Genomic DNA, 15,171 nt, shown 5'->3' on the forward strand with positions numbered 1-15,171 from the left:
GCCCGATTCAGAGAGGGTGGGAACAGGGGATCCCTGGACCTTACCAGCCAGCAGGCTCCGCTGAATCATGAGGGGACAGCTAGGATAAGTGTCATCCAAGGGCCACATCTTATAAGGCTTAGTCTCCAGCCCACACTGCTGGAAGGTGCTGGAACCTTTCAGCATAGGATCTGCATATTGGGATTTTGTCATAGAAGGTGACACCAGGACAACCTCTTAGTGGCTTCCTATTGCTCCACACCCAGACATGGGGTAAGTGGTGTAGTTATCCGTGCCCTCCTACCATGAGGTCAGAGTCTTCCACAGAGGCCTAAAGGCACTGGGCTCCCCAACCAGTCTGAAGCATCAAAAACCAAGAACCAAATTAACCTTTTCTCTTTTTAGGCCAATGATCTCAATTTATCCTTCACAGACACATTGAGCTGACACACCCCAGGAAGATCTGAACTTTACATTTTAACTAGGTGCCTGCCATTCAAAACTCAGCCCCACTCCCAAATACAGAATAGCTCTTGTCTGCTGAGGATACAGCTAAAGCATTCTGCCCCCTGAGAAAGTCAGGCGCCTGCCACTGGGTCAACCACTTAACATCGTAGCTCATATCGGCACACTGAACCCTGTCGTCCAACTTGACACCAAATAAGAAAGAAGAAATTGGAAGGCACCCCAGATACACTCAGGAAAATAAAAAAAGCGCGAAGGAAGAAAGAAATGGAGAGAGAGAGAGAGAGAGAGAGAGAGAGAGAGAGAGAGAGAGAGAGAGAGAGAGAGAGAAGGTAAAATCTTTTGGAATATTACTTTAACTATTTGAAGCTGTGATACATCTATTTATGCTGCATTTGTTTAACAATGTAAAGATGTGTTGCTTTGCCTGCCTAACACACCTGGTCAGTCTAATAAAAAGCTGAATAGCCAATAGCTAGGCAGTAGAGGGATAGGTGTGGATGGCGGGCAGGGAGACAATAGAAAACCAGGGAGATGCCCAGGGCCAGCTAACCATCCACGGAATAGGATATAAAGAATGGAAGAAAGGTAAAAAAACTTCAGGCAAAAAAGCAGATGAAGAGAAACAGGTTAATTTAAGCTAACCAAGCTATCCAGAAACAAGCCCAAATGAGGACCAAGCATTTATAACTAATAATAAGTCTCCATATCATAATTTGGGAGCTGGTTGGTGGCCCAAAAGAAAAGACTGTTTAAAAAAAAACAAAAACAAAAACAAACAAAAAAAAAAAAAACAAATACTGAAGGTTCAGTTGAAAGATACTTGTATAAAATGTGCATTTCTGAACAAGGATATAAATTTATTCATTCTAACACTAAAGTTCATTTCATGCAAAAATCTCTATTATCTGCAGAATATATGAATTATTTAGTTATTTTCAGTTCTTACTCATTTCTGTCCACATCACCATTCACAATTATTGGTATGCATCCAGGATTGAACAGCATTTTAGGGGTTGTCTGGATCTCTAGGAATTGTCAGTTAAACTTTAGAACTTGGGCTTGTTCAAAGAGTTGAAGCCTTTAAATAATCAGGGTGTAAATGTATAAGATAAAGGAAAAGGAAACAGAAGGATCATCAGAACGAGTCTATCCTCATTCAGTTTCTGTTACAGTGCATTTTTAAAATGTACGTTAAGTTACCAGCTTCTACTCCCAACTGCTGCATTTTGCCTGGGGACTTTTTACCTTTCATTTTCTATGTCCTACTCTGTCTGTCTGGCAGCTGCCTGGATGGCTGGCCCTGGGCATCTCCCTCTCTCCTTCTTTTTCCCTTGTTACCTCCTCCTTTCTTCTCAAGCCTAGATTCCTCCTCCTAAATACTCTCTCTGCCCACCAGCCCTTCCTATTCTTCTACTGCCTAGGTATTGTGGTGTGAAGCTGGATTCACACTCACCCAGGTAAATGTAACCATGACAGTAACTTAGTATTTTTGTACCATTTGGACTGTTTTATAATTTCATTTTGAGTTGTACTTGGTTGTCTTTTCCTTTTGGTTTTGCTCCAAACTCAGTGAGGATCTACCTCCCAGTGAAGTTGCCTGCCCCTGAGCTGGACAGGACCAGCAAGTATCTCTGGTGAGGTCATCAGGAATGCCGGTAGAAGTGAGAATTCGTGTGCAAGCCCCTGCCCCTTTGTCTAATTTATACCTAAGGTTTGATGTGCAGTTAAATGCATAGAGCCATCCTTCCCTCCTAAAGAATTTCTCTGGAGACAATTTGATGATCCTCATGTATTTTATTTTGGGTATTAGTTACTTTTTTCTTTGCTGTGAGTGAAAGAAGGAGGAGGAGGAGAAGGAGAAGGAGGAGGAGGAGGAGGAGAAGGAGAAGGAGGAGGAGGAGGAGGAGGAGGAGAAGGAGAAGGAGAAGAAGAAGAAGAAGAAGAAGAAGAAGAAGAAGAAGAAGAAGAAGAAGAAGAAGAAGAAGAAGAAGAAGAAGAAGAAGGCAAAAGCAACTTAAGGAAGGAAGGAGGGGTTTATTTAGGCTCATAGTTTAGGAGTCTACCATGTAGGAACTAATGGCAACAGGGGCCTTAGATACCCAGTCACATTGTATCCAGTCAGGATGGCAAGAGGGACAGTGCTGGTGCTCTGCCTGATTTCCTTTAGTGCAGTCTGGCACCTCAGCCCTGGGGATGGTGTCAACCACATTTTCAGTGCCCCCCCCCCCAGTTAACCTAATCTAGATAATCCCTCACAGACATGCACAAAGTCTCTGGGGTGATTCTAGGTTCTGTTGAGTTGATAACCAATAACAACCACAGTAGGGGAACACCTCTGTTTCCTTAATAACTCACTAATACAGTCCATTTGAAGACTATGGGATAAAAATGATAATGACAATTCTGTTTAAAATACTGATTGCATAAACATGCGTTTCTGGGGTTGGAGATATAACTCAGTTGTTATAGTGCCTACACAGCATGTACAAGGGCCTGGGTTTGATTTCCCCTTACCTCATAAACTAGCCAAGGTAGTTAATATCATGTGAAAGGTAGGGGCTGGAGGTTCAGGAGTTCAAGGTCATCCTTGGCTATATAGCTAGTTTAAGGTCAGATGGGACTACATGCGATACTGTCTCAAAAAAGAAAAGGAACCCTTCTGTACAATAACATACATTCATTCTTTTAACATTTGGGTTTGGTTTATATAATTCCAAATGTATCTTCAAATAGTTTCTATTCATCTGTTGTAATGATCTAGAAAGTTCCACATCTTCATGTACACAGCTGGGTGAAAGGAGCTATGGATAATTCAGGTATTTCCTTGAGCATATAAGGAAAAAAACTTCTCTTTAAACTAATTAGTGTTATTATTTGATACATAAAACAGCTAATGAAGAAAGCATGGAAAATGAAAGAATGAAGAAGGAAATACTGGGTAATCAAACATCCATGGGAGGACTTAGGATGCCCAAGGAAAAGCCCTGGAATATCTGGGGAGTTCATTTAAAAATGGATTGTGGATTCAGGGCTCGATAAAGTCTCCCAAGAAGCTGAAAATGCATCTCACCATGGGGCTCCACATAAATCCTCATGAATTTATATTAATAGTAGACTGATATTCCATCCTTATGCGGGAGAAAAAAAGGAAATAATACCAGCCTAAGATCACTAAATACCAGTAAGATTGGCACTTAAAGCTACGAGTTTGGATTGTGGAAGGGATGAGGAAATGGGGTAGGGAGGCTAAAAGAGAGAGAGATGGCTTACTCTGTACCAAAGTGCAGGGAAAGTGGGGTACTAAAATGTGCTAGACACTAAACTAACGCACTATGCCACACAGACGAAGGAGATTGTGGTCACCACAGCAAAGCCAGCTCATCATCAAAGACCTGCAAGTTCAGGGCCCTGTGACAAGAAAGACATTAAGACTGAATGAGTACACTCTGCTGGGGGCAATTTACTGGTGATTACCAAAGTCTAAAATAGTTTTCATTTAGCCCCACATTTCTGTAGAATATGTAAGTGTTCCCTAAGGCAGAAATAAATACATAAATACACAACCCCCTTCACAGATTACTTCTACAAATTGTGGTTTCGGGCAACGTTAATCAACAAAAAGAATTAAATGAAATGTCTTTAAGATTAGCCATGACCTTATTTATGGCTTCATTACTTTCACAATTTCATTTGTTGGGTTGTTTGTGTCACCTCAGCCTTTCTTTTAATTGCAGAATCTCTAACTGTATTAGACAGATTGGTGAATGGGGGCTGTTCACTTTGTGCACTGGCTCATTTTAGGGCAACTTGACACAAGCTAGAGTCATGTTAGAAGAGGGAGCCACAGTTGAGAAACTGTCTCCACCAGACTAGCCAGTGGGCAAGCTTGTGGTACACTGTATTGGTTGATGATTGTTGTGGGAGTGCCAGACTCCCCACAGGCAGTGCCATCCCTGGGTTGGTGATCCTGGATGCTATAAGAAAGTGGCTGAGCAGTCTATGGGGAGCAAGCCATGGCCTCTGAATCAGTTCTTGCCTCCAGGTCCCTAGTTTGATTTCCATGTTACCTGGAAATGTGAGCCAAATAAACCCTTCCCTCCCCAACTTTCTTTCAGTCATGGTGTTCTATTATTCCAATAGAAACCCTAACTAGGACACTCCTCCTCATTAAAATACAACACTTGCAGAACTTGTAACTCCAAAAGCTACATGACTCATCTGTTTACTTGGTACAGTTAGGTTTATATTTTTAGATGGATAAGGAGTTAGCAAAGAGATGTGAACTAACAGGGCACTGCAGGATTTGTAGGTGATGGGTGATTTGTAGTTGACGGGTGATTTGTAGTTGACGGGTGCTGAACCAAGAAACTGGGGAAGCCAGATGCCCCATGTTAAGGCAACAATTATATCTTAGATACAAGCCATAGAATAATTCCAAGTAAAGGCAAGACATAGTCATATTTTATTTTAAGCTCAAAACCCCAGGTAGTGGTTGAAGTAGGGACTCATCAAGAACAAGACCAGAGACAAGGAGGATCCTGGGAGACTCCTATTGGCCACAGGAGCAGTTCTACATAAGAGAAAGAAATTCAGAATTCCTGAGCTTGGCAAACTGGCAGGCGCCTGTCTTGCTACAGCTGAAGGGTCCTGTCTCCAGAAGATGGTAGTTAAAATACAAGCAGTCTGTTTCTCAGAGTAGTACCCATTCCACTGGGAAGAGGGCATCGGTAAATGTCAGCCAATAAGGAGCAGGAAGTCAGATGCAGGTATGGGTAACTTCTAGCTCCCCAGCTGAGGAGGATGTTGAAGGAGTGATGGAGAACACTTGCAGAGGATATTGCTAAGGGAGCAGCCAGTGTCATGGGCAGATGACAGGTGGTACAGACACAGGGTCCAGGTCCGATGGTGCACAGGACAGCAGTGACCCCTACAGACTCACTAACAGTTTTTACCCCCTTCTAGAACTGCCTTCTCACATTTCTAGAAAAGCAGACATAAATAACAGGAAGCAAGTGGAAGTAGAGTAGTATTTGACTTTTTGAATAGCAAATGCAATTTTGTTATATGACCCAACATTTTCCAAAGGGCACACGTTTAATAACTGCCTATATTTCAGAAAATTAGTTTTGTTCTGTGTCTGCCAGACTTCTTTTTGACTCAACAGGATTCCAGTTTTAGTGGGGAGGGGGAAACAAGTTCATAAAGGTCTTTTCTTTTAAAACTGGCATTTTCCCTCCATGGTAAAATGCATGCAAAAAGCATATGATTATGGTATTTATGCTTCCATTAAGACATCCTAGGCAAGCTCAGGGAGTCTAGCCTACTATTTTCCTGCATTTAGATTTGTAACAGCACAGTCCTTGCTTTATTTCAAATTATATTTGAAGAGAATGCATTCTTGGTAGTAAATGATTGCATGATGACAGTAAGCAATGTCCATTGGAGCTGCTTCAGAGTCCAGGATCTGAATACAAATACAGATTGCATAGTGTCCTCAAATAGATAAAAGAAAATTACTGACCACGACTTCAGCATACCTTTGTTACAATTCAAAGCACTCTAAACTTCCTACATGAAATTGTGTAACTTGTATGAAAAGAAACCTAGTGTTGTTAAGAAACAATGAATAAAATATAGGAATAATATCACAAATGCAAGACAGCCACTTAATAAAATGATTTAATCAAGGTGAATTGCGAGTGAAATGGGCTGTGTCCAGTGATGATTATAATTACTTCACAGCTTTGCTATTAACATGTATTAGTAACTAGCTCCTGCTAGAACCCATGTTTTTCTTCCCGGTAGCCCAAGCACATTGTGTTCCCCATATGGATGAGTCAGCTGCACAAATGTCAACCGGGGAATGTATGAAAGCAATGAGTGGCCAGTCCTCAGCCAGACCTATAGGATCAGAATTCCCACGAGAGCAGCATACCTGGGAGAGGTTCTTGCAGTGGGTTCATTTCCTGAAGGTTAGGAGCCCTCCTACCCAGTCAGCTCTGGGAACAGGTCCCACTTGGAAAAAGAAACCTCTTACACACTGTGCTGTGGTGAGATGGGTAGGGAATGCTGGGTTATCTGTGCACACTCTAAAATTTGAAAACCATTGTTCTAAAATGTAGCCTATGTGGCAGGGTGGCATTAGTGCAATGGATTTCTCAGATAATCAGTTTGTAAGGAGGAAAATGGGTTCTGGTCCCAGAACTTGCATAAACTGGGCATGGTGATACATGCCCAGCATTTAGAAGGTAGAGGCTGATGGGTGACAATTTCAAAGTCACCATTGACTACTTACTTAGTGAGGACAGCCTAGGATACATGAGACCTTGCTTCAACTTCTCACCTTTTGCTATTTAGAAAACAAGTGGGGAGGGCTTTTCTGGCCTACATTATGCATGCTTCAGCCCATAGTCAGTTTGCCCATCTGTTTTTGTGGTTGGAGGGGAGAGTACATCAGGGTCAGAATGTGTGGTAAACAGCAATTTACTACCTGGAAGACAGGATGCAAAGAGAGTAGTAACAAACAAGGGTCCCACAATCCCCTCAAGGATTCACTCCCAGCCACATGAGAGCCTCACTGGCTCCCACCTGTTGTAAGTTCTACCTGCTGTGGGAGCCCACAGTATTGACTCTGTTCCTTCTCGTCTTAAACTCAGAGAGTTCAAACCTATTCTTGCTTCTCACAGCCAAATAATAGGATGTTTAGTCAAAGGCATGGACACAAGATGTCTTGCTCCTCAAGACCAAATAACAGGATGTTTGACTTAGGGCTTGGTTACTAGATGTTTTGAGTATTAGGTATACTTGTTTGTTCCCTGTATCATGGTAAAGAAGTCTTTTTGCACTTCCCCTTTGCTTGGGGCATATAAGGGCTATGCCTAATGAACTTAGGGCTGCTGTAGTATTCACTGAGAGCCCTTCTGACTCTGTCTTCTACCTTTGGTCTCTCTCTTTCTCAATCCTCACTTCCCTTTTCAGGCACATTCAACAGGTCAGCTGGTCCTGACAACCCCCTTTCCATGGTACCATATACTGGGAGCTTTAAACTACAGGGGCCAAAGGAAATTGTTTCACTTCTAGTCTACAGTAAAGTCTCAGACAGTTACAATCCTGGGTCCTAATATTAGCCCTACCAGGAGCTTGGCTGATGTGGACAGAAATGTCAAGAGTATAGGTGACCCTTGACAGCTGAGGACCCTACTCTTTGTAGAAGCTTAGGAGTTGGGGATCTGTAGGAATTCCATGAAAAGAGAGCATGAAGACTTCGATTGGATTCCATGGAAAAATATAAACAAAGAACTTTCAACTCTAAAAAACAAATTGAAAAAATCTGAGAGACACTGACACTGACTGAAACCTGTCACCCTTGTCCAACTCACAGATGAGTCAGAGCTACCCAGGCTACCCAAGTTTCTACTGCTGAAGGAAACACTTTATGAATTGTCACCCCTGAGTTCTGTGGAGTTTTTTGTTTGTTTTATTTTATTTTTTATTCACTGTTTTCTGTATCCATGTTGGAACACTGTGCTCTCTTTAGAATAAAAGCCCATTTTTATAAATAACAACTGCAACACAAATTCTGGAATAGTGCTTATAATGCACTGGGCACAGAGCTAAGAAATTTGTTTGCTATTAACAAAGCTAATCTCTGCCAAGCTATGAGCAAATGCCACTGATACCCATTTCACAGGCGACGGGAATGAAGCAGAATGTTATCTCACAATGAAAGAACACAGAACATGATATCAACTGTCCATGGAGGTTGGAGTTATTAGGGTTTTAAACAGCAAAAGAGGATTCTGTTGGCCAACATTTAATTGATAAAATGCAGGGTGAAGCAGGTAGCCTCGGCACTGGGGAGGTACAGGCTTGAGGTCGAGAAGTTCAAGGCCATGCTTGGCTATGTAGTGAGTTTGAAATCAGCCAAGGATGCATAAGGTTCTGTCTTTAAAAAGGAGGATGAGGAGCAGGCGAAAGGAGCACAAGTAAAGGGGGAGGGGGATGAGGAAAGAGGAGAAGAGGAGAACATGGCTTCTCTTTGAGTTCTTTTGTACACAATTCCTTATATCCAGCCTAGTGCCTGGCCTCTTGTAACCCAAACCTCAAGGTAGCAACTTCAGCAACGGACTGATTTTTCCAAGGTAATAATGAACCAGGCTGGACAAGTCAGGAAGGAACTGCCACTGCTCAAAGGCATACTAAAGGTCTTCCCTTTTAGGCTTTTTAGGTAAGGCCCACCTTGGAGCACTTATCCAAGAGCCTAGCAGAAAAAAAAAAAAAAAAAGAAAACGCTAAGGTGCAAATCCCAATAAGCCTTGATTCTGATGTGCTAGGCTTGGGATCAAGAGCTGCAGATGTGCAAGGGAGATTCCCCAGTCACAGGATATACGAATGCACATAGGCACACATACATCAGGGGAAAACAAAACAAAACAAAACAAAACAAAAAAAAATAGCTCTGTAGGAAGTCCCATCTACCCAGCTGCTTCCAAAGTTGACTAGGAGTTTAAGAACTGAAATGCTTAGGTAGGCACTTACTTATCTGAGTATAACAAGGACTTACTCCATAATGGAGAGGAGATACTAGGTACTGGGCAACTAGGAAGGTAGGCAACAGGTAGTGTCTTCCAGAGTACAGAACAGAATAGAAATATGTCACCACACTGTATCAGACACAGGGTTCTTGGCTAACCACAGAAGAAGTTACCTTAGCCAGGGAAATACAGGATTATGAACCACTGGTCATGCCTAAATCCATAGTGATGCACAGAATAAATAAGAAGCATACACACATTATGGTGAATTGAAGCATAATTATTCATACAGAGCACAGATTAGTATCTGCCTATTTAGCATATAGCTAATGTGAAAAACCAAAATGTTGCCAAGGACATGAATAAAGAATGGAAGGTGGCACCACGACTATAGCATGTACTCAGGTACTAGTACATGTGCTGATACAGTTAGGCATGCATGAGACTACTGACAGAATAAACATGCATGTAACAGTAAAGGGAAGGTGACTAAAGCATGTACATAGGCACAAACTCACCTGCAGATCCACTTCAACAGGCACGAATCTATTTCTAAACATAACTCCATGTATTCTAGAAAACCACTGTACATCCACCATGTGGGGATGTCCCCATTGTGACATCAAGTTCATATCTTTTAATATATTTCCTGTGTTGCTTCTACACTCTTGGCTGTGAGATCCATCACAATGACTGAGCAATGCATTCGGTGGACTGCTTTGTTTACTGAACAAAGAAAATCTGATAACCACACTTCAGACTATCATCAATGCCTTCATTTCCACAAAATACGGAGACCTGAATAGCAAAGTTCGACAGATACCCACTGCAAATTTTGGTGACATTTAGTCAGTCGGCGGGCATCTGTACATTATTCATCAGTGGGATCGTCTCTCTTAAGTGGTTTTCACTTTCATATTTCCATTAGAATGATTACTGTTTTTAAAGTTCATGTAAGCATATTCTAGATCACCTTGTAAAGTTAAATTTAACTTTACAAACAGAAAAACATCAAGAAATGCCACTTTCACTGTCTCAACTTAATGATGACAAAACCAGAGTGATGTCATAAAATTCCACTCAAAGAGCATGGGCCAGAAACTTGTAAAAGCACTGAAGGAATCAGGAGAAAGAGACAGGTGAAATGAATATGCACTCGCTCTGCAAAAGTATCAAAACAAACTCCAGCCTGCCTGGGCATGGTAGGTATGTACCATTATACACAGGGTATATATATATACAGGGTTGGTTTTGGTGACAATGCAACATTAAAATAAAATAATGAAAAATATTACTGGCCATGTTAACATAGTTCACTGGAATGCAATGGGTTTATCATTTTGTTTATATCTAACTTTGTAAAGATTAAAGTTTTATTAGATGTATATTGGTCCTACACAGGAGTCCAGTCCTACTTTAGCTTTCTATATATTTAAGTAGCATTATAATCACAACAACTTAGCAGTGTGGCAGTAGCAAGAGATCACCTTTCCATAGAAAGGGGTTTTTCTACAGTACCCAAGTGTGCTTTCTCTTCAACAAGAAAGACAATGGAGTAAGGCTATGCTGCCACGCCGAGTTCCATATTCAACAGCAGGTGGGCAAGGAAGGGCTTGGCAGGCACAAAGGTCACTTCTAAAGTAGCAACACTATTAATCATTAATGGATATCTTATTGTCTGTAAAACTAACATAAAAATTTGGCAAGTATCTGTAATGTTTTCTTTTCCCTGAAAAAAATAAATCATGGCTCTCCAGGTAGAAGCTGAGGGCTGTCTGTGGGGAAAATAGTGTCAAAGGCATGGTTCTGAGACTCTGCTTAGTGTGACTTCTGCCTAAGAAGTAGACTGTGGGTGAGCATGAACCCATGTCTGTTGCAGATCTGGGTTAGCAGAGCAGGGCCTGGAGACCACAGGTCTAGATGTTGCAAATTGGAGCAGGGAGCCCTGGGAAAATGCTACACCCTTCTGAACACTTGCAGAGGTCTTCAGGCCAGATTGTAGCTCCTGCAGAGCACTGGCGTTTAAGGCAGCCCTTTATGGTTAGTGAGAGCAGGAAGGTTCTCTCCAACTGTCACATCTGCAGCCCATCCCCCAGTTTTCAGATTTTTAAGTTTTGTAAGAGATGTGGAAATGATTAGCTCTTTTATCAGCAGTCAATAATTCCCAGGCCAGCTTTTCCCATTTCCCCTAGGAGTCACTAGCTGGCAGTGCAGGTGTTTTGGTGGCCTTTCTCTCAAGAAAGCACCTTCAGATGCCACTTAACCTTCTACGGGCAGCTTCCACAATCATGGCAGAAATGAGGCGAAAAGCTTCCAAAGAAAATGTCACTGCCACTGATGAGAACTTCATTATTGAGTTCTGACATCTCTGTTAATACACACATGAGCCTTCTGGGGGACACAGGGAAGAGGCTGGAGCAACCCTAAGTGTTCATGTTAGAGGATTCACTCCTTATATCCAGTATTAAATAGATTTTCTGAGATGATTAGGAAAAATCTAAACTACAACAAAGGTGCAGGGCCAGAACAATTGCTTTGGGGTGTGCTCATTCGGGAGCCCATTGTGCTTGCTTTTGTTCCTGTCTGCTATTTTTAAAAATGTTTCTTTCTGTAATTGCCGGAAGTTGCTTTCTGCATTTGCAAGCTTCTGTTACTAATAGCTAGAAGTCACTTATTAAAATAATGGCTGTGGCAAAACTGCATTGAGGAACCATCACCAGAGTCCTGCAAAGGACTCTGAAGCCCAGACCTGCAGGGCTAGCATCAATTAGAGGATCCTAAAATGTTCAAGTTCTTGGACTCCACCCTTAACCCCCTGCATCCAAACATTCAGCCAGGGTTTCCAGAAGCCTTTCAGGCAAGCCTAATGCACATAAATGCTTCAGAAACACTGTTTTTAAGTAAAACCATTTATAATTTACAAAGCCCAGCTGCCATAGAGAGCGATAAGCGATGTTTATAACACGATTGGCGTATTGTTTATGACAATAGTGTGCACATGTTTGATATAAAAGGAAATGAGAATTATTCTCTTCAAAGCTAAACTCCATATGGTGTGGGGAGTCTATAAAGGGAGGGGTGGGAAAAGATCCATTCAGGATTGCTTCAGCTAAAATCTGAAATATGTATATAACCATTTGAAGTAAGTATAACAGCAGTACACAGAGCCTTAGTAAGTGTTTGTCAGTAATGCAGGCTCGTAGACTCAGTTAAATGCTTAAATAACAATCGGCATTCAACTCTGTCTGCTGTGCTGATAAACGTATCAGACCTGAAGCCTATGGTGCCTAAGAAGCCTCTTGTAGAACAGATGTACTGTATTTCTTATTTACCAATTCTCTCACAGAATAAAATTATGCCACCCCAATAGCCTTTTGAAGTCATGGTCCAAATGAATGTCCCTGCATTTAGCTATCCTATGCAGAAACCCTTCTATAGGAGAAAAGAGCACATTGCTTATATTTGAGTTTGACTTTGATTTGAGCTGTAAGCCACAGGCAGGTCAAGTCCAAGGGTCATGAAGAGCAGGACCAGCTAGCTAGGCTGGAACTATAAGGAAAGCAATCAAAACTTCTATCTGTTCCTTCCATTAGCCATTGATTTGTGCCAACTCAATACCTTTAGACAAAACAGCTCTTTAAAGGCAGATAATAACCAGCATTTTACAATGGAACTGACAAACAATCTTCTCCCTTGTTGAGAACCAGCAGAGTGCTGACACAAACTCAAAGCCATGATGAACAGCACCTACCTGTCCCCAGGTTTAGAGCTCCGTGGTTTCTTCACTTGTGCATACAAAGTGTCCATCAGGTGCCCTTCTCTTGGGCTCTGGGGTCTGGCATTGAGAGCCAAACAGCCTTCATAGGATGACATGCCACCATACAGCAACTCGTCATCACAGCCAAATGTCCGATGGAAATCTTGGATTTCAGCATAGTCGCGTTCTCGAGCCTGCCGCTCCCTAAATTCTCGAGTTTTGGCTTGGATCCTGTAAAATTAGAACAATGCTGAAGCAGGAGAAATTATTCCTTTTCTATGAAGTGTATACTGGATCCTTCATCAAGCTGTCTTATGGGACGTACTCTGTTTCATGCAGTTATAAGGGAGGTGTGTGAAGAGTGATAATTTACACACATTTTAGATTCTCATGTACTGCCATAAATGCTAAACGTCATCATTTTGTTCATGCCAATATGACTCAGTGATAAGTGAACTCACACTGATTAGCTGACATCAAAAATGGAAAAACAAGGGGTCTCAGAGACAGACAAGAGAGTAGAGCGTTTGCTGCTGAGGACTGACTTGGATCTCCACTATGCTCAACAAGCATGGTGGCAGGTACCTGTAATCCCAGCCCCGAGAGACACAGGTTATTCCTGGGATTCCATGACCAGCAAATCAGTGAGCTGAAGCTTCAGGGAAAGATCATGTATCAAAAATGAAGATGGAGAATGACAGAAGAAGAAAGCTAATGGTGATCTCTGCATGTATATCTACATATGTGCAAACATACATGACCATACATATAGCCAACTGCTTTTGTGGTTGAATTTCTGTACTGTCCCATGGGTAAAAATTATTCCCTGATATTATAGCCCTGGTCAAAAGCTGGGAAGGTTGTAGGAGCTCCAATGCAATGGCCTATAGTTGTCTTATTAATTTAACTTGGTGTCAAACAGCTTTGTGAATACGTAACACACTCACACTCCACTTGGACATTACTTCTGAGGTTTATTTAAAGACAAAAAGAAATTTTAAAAAGTTACACATTATCCATCTATCTATCTATCTGTCACCTATCTGCATATATGTGAAGGTACAATGAATACATATTATTACTTGAAAAAAGCCACACAAATAAAAAGATCTTTGAAATTTCAGCACAAGTGCATATCCTACTGCCTCAATGGCAGGAAGACCTCAGATTAGAGACACTGGTTTTGATTTCAAGTTTTCCAGTCAGAATAGAATGCCAGAATGAATCAAGGATACAAAAGACATCCACAAAATCAAATTCTGAAATAAAAACTGCCTGTGTTAAAACGAGAAACAGATCTTAAATGATCATTTTTACTGACTTAAAAATATTATTAAATTACTTTGTACAGAGACCCCCCTCACACACGCATCAAATAATATCGGTATTTTCCCTAATTAAAAAACAATTCTCAGTTAAACTTTGATAATTTTTGATGGGAAAGTATTTTCATTACACATTTATGAATTGAGTGGCTTATCTAAAATCAATGGAGCCCTGGCAAGGATATGGGAGAAGTACCTTTGTCATGGGGATGTATATTTATGAACTTTAAGAAGAATGTTGCAGAGGAACAGCAGAACATTTAGAATCACCACACACACACACACACACACACACACACACACAGCAAGCCAGCATTGGTACAATCCAAAGGATACCACACTTAAAAAACTTTGATGTCTTATTATCATCTTTATATTTCAATTCTGCGTTTCTGTACTGGTATTTACTTGTGCATATGGGTGCCCACAGTGGCAATGCATTCCCTGGAACTGGAGCTATGGGTGCTCTCTTGGCCAACCAAAGTGGGTGCTGGGAATTGAACTCAATTCCACTGCAAGAGGAGTGTCCTCTTAGTCACTGAGTTATTTCTCAGCATAGACTGTAGGTGTTTTTCAGACAAAAAGTGATTTGCTAAAAAGCTATGCACTAAAATTTCCATACGTGCTAAAAAATGGATAGATTTATAAAGAAAATGTGGTGCATATGTACAAATGAGTACTATTTAATCATGTAAAGAATGGGATTCTATCAGTTAGGGCAGTGTGAATAAGGCCAGAGGACATCAAGCCCAATGATAGAAGCCAGATGCACAAAGAGGCATCTCACAGCAGTGAATCAATTGGTAGCTGCCAGAGGCTGGAGTAGAGCTGCATGGGGGATGGGGAGAGGTTGCAGAGAGGTCAAAGTCACAACTATGAAGGAAGATGGGAGTCTCATTTTTGTTGCACAGTGCAGCGACCTCAGCTAGCAGCAATCTGCATCTCGAAACAGAAGACAGGATTTGAACACAGAGTTTGAGAAGGTGGCTACAGTCACCTCCCTGATTTGCTCATTACACCATGCATGAGAATATTACACTGTGCCCCAGACATCTGAACAATCATGCCTAAGTAAAAATGTTAAGAATCACTGAAGACTTATTTCTGT

General features: G+C 41.4%; 1 protein-coding gene across 1 annotated transcript in view; it reads right to left on the bottom strand.

The window, feature by feature from the left end:
• Positions 1-15,171, bottom strand: part of Pard3 (par-3 family cell polarity regulator) — a 535,997-nt gene that overhangs the window by 120,146 nt on the left and 400,680 nt on the right. The window contains exon 22 of the mRNA XM_051201603.1: positions 12,733-12,969. Within this exon, the coding sequence (XP_051057560.1) occupies positions 12,733-12,969 (237 nt within the window). The remainder of the gene's footprint in view (positions 1-12,732; positions 12,970-15,171) is intronic.

This window comes from Phodopus roborovskii, unplaced genomic scaffold (genome assembly GCF_943737965.1).
Source record: "Phodopus roborovskii unplaced genomic scaffold, PHOROB, whole genome shotgun sequence".
NCBI lineage: Eukaryota > Metazoa > Chordata > Mammalia > Rodentia > Cricetidae > Phodopus > Phodopus roborovskii.